The 9,841-nt window shown below is 43.2% G+C and overlaps 1 protein-coding gene across 2 annotated transcripts; it reads left to right on the top strand.

Annotated features, from left to right (window-relative positions):
• The first annotated feature begins 2,293 nt into the window (after window positions 1–2,293).
• Window positions 2,294–9,483, top strand: LOC119316480 (probable serine/threonine-protein kinase WNK2). 2 transcript variants are annotated; one of them, XM_037590811.1, is made up of 9 exons: window positions 2,294–2,558; window positions 2,684–2,721; window positions 5,486–5,713; window positions 6,022–6,245; window positions 6,331–6,488; window positions 7,641–7,821; window positions 7,920–7,991; window positions 8,071–8,211; window positions 8,302–9,483. In XM_037590811.1, the coding sequence occupies exons 1-9, from the start codon at window positions 2,481–2,483 to the stop codon at window positions 9,018–9,020; spliced, it is 1,839 nt and encodes a 612-aa protein (XP_037446708.1). In that variant the 5' UTR covers window positions 2,294–2,480; the 3' UTR covers window positions 9,021–9,483. The 2 variants fall into 2 exon arrangements, with proteins under 2 accessions (XP_037446708.1, XP_037446701.1); XM_037590804.1 differs by having other exon boundaries at window positions 6,022–6,257.
• The last annotated feature ends 358 nt before the right edge of the window (window positions 9,484–9,841 follow it).

Below are 9,841 nucleotides of genomic sequence, written 5' to 3'. Positions count from 1 at the left end.
CCGTTTCCGAGGAGGCACGGCCGTGACTCTCGCGGAAGCACAACTGTGCCTTTCGTGGAAGCAAAACTGTGACTCTCGCGAAAGCACAACCGTGTATCTCGCGGAAGCAAAACCGTGACTCTCGCAAAAGAAAAAAAAACAGAAAACACATTTTTTCCGTTTTCGAGGAGGCACGGCCGTGACTCTCGCAAAAGCACAACCGTGCCTTTCCCGGAAGCAAAACCATGACTCTCGAGAAAGAAAGAAAAACAGGAAACGCGTTTTTTCGTTTCCGAGAGGCATGGCCGTGAATCTCGCGAAAGCACAACCTTGCCTCTCGCGGAAGCAAAACCGTGACACTCGTGAAAGAAAAAAAAACAGAAGACATGTTATTTTTTCCGTTTTCGAGAGGCACGGCCATGACTCTCGTGAAGAAAAAAATAAAACACGTTTTTCTATGCAAATTTTTTTTTGTTTTTTTATCGAAAAGCTAGGGAATACCGGTGGAAAACCAAAATGTCGAAAAAACCTGGAAAAAACCGTTTAAAAAGCCGAAAACATGTGCGAAAAAAAGAAAACACAAAATTCGAAGGGAGCACCCAGAGCGTGACACGTGGAAAATGACTGAGAGCGCGCCAAGTGACGCTGATCGTTGCGCGGCTTCCGAAAGAGCGCTCGCTAATTAGTTGTTCTCTAAACTTCTTCAAGGGGCAGAGAAAATCGTTCTGTAGTCTTCGACACGGCCTCGATATACGACCCTGGCCTCATACGTAAGTGGGCTAAAAGTTACTCAAAAAAAACCCGTAAGTGGGCTAAAAGCGAGCAGGCTTTTCAGCCTCGGACGAACAAAACAAATCTGCGCTTCCGGCCGGGAGGTCCTATTGGCGCGCAAGCTAACCGGCGCCCGCAGCAGCGGCTGCATGGGCCGGCCCACAAACCGCGCAGCGCGCGCGAAAAACCACGGCCGAAAAAGCGCAGATGATCTGAATCGATCTCACGCGCTCACGCTTTCAACGAGCGAACCAAACCACTTGACCAACCAAGTTCTGGTGATTCCGTACAGCGCGAAACAATTAAAGATAGAAACGTAGACGCACTATTAGTTTCGGATTATACTGTAGTGTTTAGATTTTCCGTTTATTTGAAAACATGTGAACATATTACAAATGAAGTTCGTCATGCAAAAAAGGTTCGCGTATTAAAAATATAGTTCACCAAATCGAAAAAGTTCATTTATTCAAAAAAAAGTTCACAAATTCAAAAGAGTTCATTGATTTTCAAAAAATTGTTCATCAAACAATGAAAGTAGTTCATCGATTTGAATAAAAAGTTCATCAAATTTGAAGAAAGTTCATCTAAATTGAAAAAAGTTCGTCGATTTTGAAAAAAAAAATCATCAATTTTGAAAAAAGTTCATCAAATTTTATTAAAAGTTCATCGATATTGAGACAAAGTTCAACAAAAGAAAAAGTTCATCAAATTTGAAAAATAAGTTCATCGATTTTGAAAAAAGGTTCATCAATTTGAAAAAAGTTCACGAGTTTCGAAAAAAACCAGTTCATGGATTTTGAAAACAAGTTCATCTATTCGAAGAAACAATTACGAATTTGAAAAAAGAAAGAAGAAAAGGACAGAGAAAAAAGAAGAAAAAAAGGAAAAAGGAAAAAAGAGAATGGAAGAAATAGATCTGAGAAAAGTTCATCAATTCTCAAAAAGTTCATCGGATTTGGAAAAAGTTCATCGGATTTAAAAAAAGTTCATCGAATTGAAAATAGTTCATTGGATTTGACAAAAAATATTCATCGAATTGAAAAAAGTTCATAGGATTTAGAAAAGTTCATCGATTTTTAAAATAAGTTCATCAAAATGTTAAAAAGTTCATTCATTTTGAAAAGATAGTTAATCAAGATTGAAAAAAGGTTCATTGAAATTGAAAAAAATATCATTAAACTTTAAAAAAATTTATTGAAATTAAAAAAAGTTCATCAATTTAAAGAAAAATTTCACGAATTAGAAAAAAATATCTCTATTTCGAAACAGTTCACGCATTTAAGAAAAAAGGAAACAGGAAACAAAAAAAAGAAAGGGGAAAAAACATGGATTACATAGTTGGCATTTCATGTATTATAAGAAGAATGAAAGGAGGTTTGCTTTCGCGAGTGGTGTAGGTTTAATGATATTTTTGAGTATTAAACAGGTAGTTGGGCCGAGCCCATCTAACTCCGCTGCAGGCGCCGGTTTGCGGAAACAGCTGTAACCGGCGCCGGCAGCGCCAAATAGGGATTGCCCTTCGGGCCTCGCCCACGCACGCCCGGAGGAGTTCCCCATCACTCTGACGGACCACCACCATTTTTCTCTCTGTCAGCTCTCTCTCTTCTCCCCCCCACGGCCATTCAGATCGCCGTGACCCAGCCGCCATGGGCGCCACAAAGCCTGCTCCCGCCGCGAGACTCCTGTGATCCCAATTAACCCCCAGCCCCCAGCCGCGGATCGCCGGGGACATGCCTCCCACGCCGCCGCCGGAGACGGACGCCGAGCCGGAGTTCGCCGAGGTCGACCCCACCGGCCGCTACGGACGGGTAACGATCCGCCCGCCGCCATCCACCCTCTTCATTCCCTCTCCCCCCCTCCTCCTTTCTCTACCCGAACATCTGCTGATTCGGCCGCGGCGGCGTCCCCTGTTTCTTTGTTCTCTTTGATGCAGTACACGGAGGTTCTTGGCAAGGGCGCGTTCAAGACGGTGTATCCTTTCCACGGCGAGCCCCTCCGGCCATTGACTGCGCCGGTTCCCGTTCGATTCGTTTCTAGGGTCGTTTGACTCCTCCTGATTGGTGAAGATTCGGTTTTTACCCGGTCCGCTGACCCTTTCGCTGCTTGAAACGGTGCCATATGCCCTGTGATGCGTTGATTTCCGTTCAAGTTTTGCTATTTATGCCTGGTATTTCGGGGGGTTTGAAAGCTATCCATCTCCTCGGTGGAAAACCCCCCATGATTTCTTCTCCAGTTTAGCTGTCATTGACCTGCTGTGGTTGCTGGATTTTTTTTTTATATAATTGAAGAATAATAGCCCGACCTCTGCAGGGCACTCGACCCAGCTGTGATTCCTGGATGCATTTGTCATCTGAGAGTTTCCATTTCCTGCTGTGCATTGGCTGGCATACAGTTAGTTGCTGTCCCTGTATGAACCATAGGGCAATCATACATGTCTAATTTTGACTAGATTCGACAAGCAATCGGGGAGATACGGAACTGTTTTTATTACTTTGCTGTGGTGTCACTTGTGTGGGAGGTCTGCTGACTTTATGTGCGGAGCTGTCACCACTCTTTGAGAAATCGAGACGCTCGAAAGTGAATCGTGCCGTTTTAGTGAACGTTTTTAGTTATACTTGAATCCTGGATCCGATGCTAACTGTCAAGACATACCTTGTATAACCCATTTCATCATTGCATATTTCTACTCTTGTCAAGGGTTATGTAGTTTTCAAGTTTCATGTTAGCAGTTCAACTGTTAATTTTGACTTGCGTGTCCTGTCCAGAGCATGGTAACCCTGTTAAAGTGTTCTTTCTCAATCATGTATCCCATTACGATTTGATATTTAATCAGTCCACGTAGGATGCGTTTGGTTGCTGGGCTATCCCACCCTGGGACAGGGATAGCCATTTTTTTCTGGATGCCATTCGTTTGGTTCGTGGGCGAGTTGGGATAGGGATAGCCGGATGCTGAGAATATTCTTCGAAAATGAGGCTGAGCGTGTCCGCGAAAATCTCGCGGACCTGCGTATCCCGGCGCGCGCGTGACGCGAAGCAAGCCACGAAACGTTTTTCTCTACACCCCCGCTTTCGTCCAGCTCTGTTCTCTCCTGCGGCGGCGGCGGCCGTAGAAATCGAAGCACGACGACGGAGATCAGTGCGCGGCAGTATGGATCTCCCCTTCCCTATCTTCTTACTTGGCGTGCCTTCTCTCCTTCCTTTGTCATTTCTTCCATTGGAGCTGCTGAGCTGCAACCTAGCAGCGGTCATGGCGGCGGCAGACAGGTGAGTGTCATGCGACGGAGCCCTGCAGATGGAGGTCGGGCGTGCTGCACGCGCTGCGTATTGGGCGTGTCTGCCGGCTGCGCGTTGGACGTGCTTGCCTGACGTGCCTGCTGCGCGTGTTGTACGCCAGGCCTGGTTGCCGGGCTGCCGGGCGGGCGTGTGGGCCGCGCTTGCCGTTCTCGCGTGTGCGTGGTGTATATGTGTGCATGGTGTACTGATGTGTTTCACTTGATAATCTCCCCAAAATACTGGTTCTTTGATTAATTTTGTCCTACATCAGCCGAAAGGGGAAAAGGAACAGGAAATCAGTGGCTATCCTAACCATGCTTTATCCTTCACAACCAAACAAAATATAGGCTAACTTCATCCATCAACCAAACATAAAAAATGGCTATCCCTAACCAGCTGGATAGGGATACCCTTAGCCACCCTAGCATCTCCCTTGAACCAAACACATCCGTAGGCTTTCACAATTTGAAACAGTACCATATGCCTTGAGTTCTGCTATCTACTCTGTGGGAACCTGTCGTTTGTGTGAGTTTAGCTGGCATTAACCTGCTGTGATTACTCGCCTTTTTGTCATATTTCCGATTTGTTTGTGTCTAGGGTCGTTTGACTTGTCCCCGTTGGTTAAGATTCGATTTTTACGCAGTCCACACAGGCTTTTTGCGATATGCAACGGTCTCATCCTAGTGATGCGTTGATTTCTGCTGTAGTTTTGGTATTTATTCCTGCTATTTCGGTGTGTATGGGGGTGGGAGAACCTGTCCTTTCTTTTTCATTTGAATGAGATTTTAGCTGCCATTCACCTGCTGTGATTCCCTTTTTTAGTAAGGAAGAATAATGTCCCAGCCTCTGCGCCATACAGTCTGCACACGACCCAGCTGCAATTTTTGATGCATTTGTCATTTCAAAGTTTCTGTTTCCTGCTGCGCATTGGTTGGCGTACACTTACTGCCTCTCCTTCAGGAATGATATGTCAATTATATATGCCTAATTTTGACTGAATTCGAGCCTTCATTACTTGGCTGCGTTGTTGCTTGTGTGGAAGGTTTATGACTGTATATGCCTAGCTGTTGACCTGTTGCCACTCTTTGAGAAATTGGGATGTTCAAAAGTAAATAATGCCATTTTAGTGCAAGATTTCAGCTATACTTCAATCCTGTTTCTAATGGTAACTGTCGACATACTTGTATAACCAGATTTTTTTTCACTGCATATTTCTGTTGCTGTCAAGGTTAAAGTAGTTTTCATGTGAGCAGTTCATTTGGTTGCGCATTGTGCATTCCTCATGCAAAAGCAAGACAAGTATTTTTGATGTTTCAACTTGCACGCTATGTTCAGAACTAGAACATACTAGCCCCATTAAAATGTTCTATCTTAATCATGTACCTTTAGCAACTTCTACTTTCTAATTTTATTACAGATCTTTCTATGGATTTGGAATCCTTAATTCAGATTCTGTCGATAGCTACAAGGCTTTTGATCAACTGGAAGGGCTAGAAGTTGCCTGGAACCAAATCAAAGTGGGTGATATATTACGGAACAATGATGATTTGGAGAGGCTGAGATCAGAAGTGCGGTTGCTTAAGACGCTCAAGCACAAGAACATAATCAAGTTCTACAATTCATGGCTCGACAAGAAAAACAACAACATAAACTTCATCACAGAAGTCTTCACATCAGGAACATTGCGCCAGTCCGTGCTCTCATGCTCCCTCTTGGCTGCAGCTTTTTAATAAAGTTGAACACGTGTAATTAGTTGCTGATGCCACCTTCTTTAACACTACTGTCATCATCTACATATATATGTCGTTCTTAGGACATAAATAAAAAATTAGTCTGTTACGTGTTCCCAAACACATATTTGATCCTAGCATGGCCGTGCCAATAAGGAAGCAGTATTCGCAGAAACTAAATCAACATGCCGGATTTATCATATACCTTACGTCTTTCCATATGCCTAAGCTGTCACTGAATATTTTTCACACTGCCTTATCTTTTTAGGTACCGTATTAAGCACAAGAAGGTAGACATTAGAGCTTTGAAGAAATGGTCAAGGCAAATCTTGAGTGGTCTAGTGTACCTCCACGGCCATGATCCACCAATAATCCATAGAGATTTGAAATGTGATAACATATTTGTGAATGGAAACCAGGGGGAAGTAAAGATTGGAGACCTGGGATTAGCAACCATCCTAGACAATGCACGCTCAGCTCATAGCATCATTGGTAACCGATTCAGTTGCGTATATCTATGTTTGTTCTTCTGAATTTGTAGTTGGGTCTTTCTAATGTTGTATCTGTCTTTTCATAGGCACACCGGAATTCATGGCGCCAGAACTCTATGATGAAGAATACAATGAGCTTGTAGACATTTATGCATTTGGGATGTGTTTACTGGAGCTTGTTACATTTGAGTACCCATATTGTGAATGCTCCAATGCAGCACAGATATACAAGAAAGTTTCTGATGTTAGTCTTCTTATGCTTTGTGTTATATTTCATTTTTATTTTCCTGATAATTTTAGTCAATAAAGTGACATAAAAAGTACTGTCGCGACATGATTATTGCTGTTCGCACTGACCTATTTATCTTGATAGCTGCAAATTCATCATCTGGGCAATTCTAACATTCTTTCTGATTTCAGTATATACATAGCATCAAATGGCATAACAATCATAATTTCCTGACTGTTACAGTTATGTTTTTCTCTTATATTTTTCAGGTTGATTCTTTTTTTTCAGAAGCATAAAAATAAAATGTTTTTAGGGTTGACATCGTCTTAAAATGTTATGTTGGCAGAATATCATTTGTCTTCCAGATTATTGGAATAGTCGCAAGAATTGTCTTGCATAGTATAAGAACGCTAGAAACTCTTAAAAACAAGTATCATTTAAAATGGGACGTGTGTTTCTTTACTTGTTAAGTATTTGACAGTAAATGTGTTTGCAAGCATAGGCCTGTTATCTGTTTTTCCACTCATCGCTGTTTACGTAGGATTGTAAACTATACTGTTGAACTACCAATACAGTTAAGCTTTTATACAATCTGTGAGATTAGATCTGACAAATGTTATTACTACTACCTCCAGTGGCGTACCTAGGGGGTGTGCCAGGTGTGCCATGGCACACCCAGAATTTTGGAAAATGTTCTCTTACCATGTAATAATTAATTGATTTTTAAGGCCCATTCAAGCCAATGAAAATATACATTGATTTTTTGAAGTGTGCACACCCTGCATTTTATTTGTGGGTCTGCCACTGACTACCTCTGTTCATTTTTTAAAGACGTTTTAGACATTCAGACACTGTTCAAAACAGTACAAAGCAAGCTGTCTGAAACGTCTTGTAAAAACAAATGGAGGGAGTACTAAAAATATCCAACTTCTAAGAGAGTACATAATAATTTGTGTTAAAGCACACTGGCAAGATGTAGATGCAGAACTTTTGGAATGATAATTTCTCTGCTCTACCATAACTTATAAGTGTCTGTTTCATTATTTATGGTATGCACATAGGAGTATGTCCTAACCTACTAGGCACTTCCTGGCTGTTTGTTACCGTGGAGTATCTTATCAAATACTAGAGTCTGACTGCCTTAGTCTCTTGATTCTTATATTACAGGGTGAAAAGCCTGGTTCACTGGCTAAGATTGAGGATCCTGAAGTTAAATTTTTTATAGAGAAATGCATAGCCCAAGCTTCCCAAAGGCTCTCAGCAGAAGAACTATTAGTGGATCCTTTTCTCCTAGATGTTGATGATGAAAGAATCTTCTATCCAGTACAGTCAAATACGAATGCATCAGGTAATAAATGACTGAACTGGAGACATATCTCAAACTACTGATGCATGATTTAGTAAAGTTGCTATCTTCCCCATCTAACCTTACAATAAACATGCCAGATGCTGCTGGCAGTTCGAACCCAAGTGCGAATTACAGAGCAGCATCGTCTGTTGGCTCCCGGGGACGAACAGGTAGAAGCTCAATGACCTCACACAAGCTCACCGATGAGGTTTCCTCCTTTTCACATTTCAATCTTATGGTGGAATGCAGGTAGCACGGGGGAAACACATCCAAGTGATATACACAGCAATAGGGATCGACATGCTGCGACTAGTCGAAGGATCACCGTTGAGAGTCAGCGGAAGGACCTAAATACAATATTTTTGAAACTGCGGATTGCCGATTCAACAGGTATTTATGGCAAGACCGATTGTAATTGTCATTATATAGCTAGTTTAGTGCTTGCCACAATTCATACATATTTTCAATTGCAATTTGCAGGTCATGCCCAAAACATCCATTTTCCGTTTGATATTGAAGCTGACACTTCAATTAGCGTTGCTACTGAGATGGTTGTACAGCTGGATCTCACAGACCAAGATGTTACTGCGATTGCAGAAATGATAGATTCTGAAATACAGGCACATATTCCTGAATGGGCGTTTGATGAATCGGTTGACAACCAAGGGGATGAAGGAGGTCATTCCGAGACTGATAATTCAGAATCCGACAACGGTGAGACTTCTGAGCTTCGTAACGAGGTTGATGCAACAAACAATGGTTTTATACAAGAGCAGCTTCCTTCTGGCCGGAAATACTGGTCAGACTCACCCAGAAGAGATATTGAAATCTCTCACCCGGTGGAGGACCAACGGATCTATGATAATATGCCAAACGGGACACTGAAAAGCAATAATGTAGAGGGTGTTTGTGAGCGAATGTCATCATCAGTGGACTTGTCGAACCCCCCGGATGTGGTCAACAGGAACTCGGGAGGAGCTTCCGCTGGCACCAGCTCTCGTCTTTCAGACGGCGGTTATCTCACAGCAGATCTCAACGAAAAGCTGGCAGATTTGTTAGCAAACCAGAAGGAGGAGCTCAGTGCGATGCGACGAAAGCACAAGGCTGACCTAGAGGTGATCCTGAACAGAGTGCCCGCACAGCACCGCGAGGAAACCTTGACCAGGTGCCGCTTGAAGGCAGATCAGAAGAGGTTATGACTCCTTCATGTACATCTTGGCCGCGTCTTGTTTTAGGCACCGGCGGCAGCAGCAGCAGGGAGTCTCTTAGAACCATTGTTGTGCAAAACTGGCCTCGCCGTCTCCTCTTCCTTTTTTCAATGGAGAAGCTGCCGCAGGTGCTTGTGGATTACATTTCATATGATACTCACTCCCACCAGCGCAAGTTGTCTGGAGGTTTTTGAAGTCAACGGAGGGTTTTCTGTGCCAAGCAAGTCAAATCATGCAGATACCGTCTTCATGCAAGGGCATGCCAAAGGAATAGTTCATAAGAAGTGCATATTTTTCTTTCGATTTCTCCCCCTTTTTTTTGTATTGTCGACTTTCTTGGCTACATGATGGTGTTCGAGCTGTTGCTCGCCTGCGTTCATCACAAACCGTAATGCTCAATTATTCCTCCCCATCTTGCTTGGCTCACATGCTCCTCCAGAGCCTTAGAGCTGTACTTTCTCTCTCTCTGTGTGTGTGTGTGCATTTCATGTACCCATCTCTATGATCATGATCATGCACACATACATATACACTGACACACATTTATCCATTTGTTAAGTGCAAGTGTGGAGCAGATCTGGAGTGCCCAATGATGGGTGATGAGCAGGATGCACACATGCTTCCAGTAGCTTCCATCACATGCCCCGGATTTCTGTGTCCCCTTCCTGCTCCTCCTTTTCCCTTTCCCAAATTCCTCTCCTGCATCTGAATCTGTGTACTGGTGCTGGAGAACCTGAGGGCCGGTTGATTAGTCAGTCAGTCTGCTGCACACAGAATTCGGATCTGTGTTACGGTGGGCAGTGACACTGCCC

This window comes from Triticum dicoccoides, chromosome 1B, assembly GCF_002162155.2.
Source record: "Triticum dicoccoides isolate Atlit2015 ecotype Zavitan chromosome 1B, WEW_v2.0, whole genome shotgun sequence".
Taxonomy (NCBI): Eukaryota; Viridiplantae; Streptophyta; class Magnoliopsida; order Poales; family Poaceae; genus Triticum; species Triticum dicoccoides.
The sequence above is the reverse complement of the archived record's forward strand: the minus strand, read 5'-3'. Positions and strand labels throughout refer to the sequence as shown.

What these genes read in the sequence shown, in the direction of transcription:
- LOC119316480 (XM_037590804.1), top strand. Translation starts at nt 2,481, where the DNA reads ATGCCTCCCACGCCGCCGCCGGAGACGGACGCCGAGCCGGAGTTCGCC. An exon ending in TATACAAGAAAGTTTCTGAT is followed by an intron (nt 6,489 to 7,640) that starts GTTAGTCTTCTT and finishes CTTATATTACAG; the next exon opens with GGTGAAAAGCCTGGTTCACT. An exon ending in TGGCTCCCGGGGACGAACAG is followed by an intron (nt 7,992 to 8,070) that starts GTAGAAGCTCAA and finishes GGTGGAATGCAG; the next exon opens with GTAGCACGGGGGAAACACAT.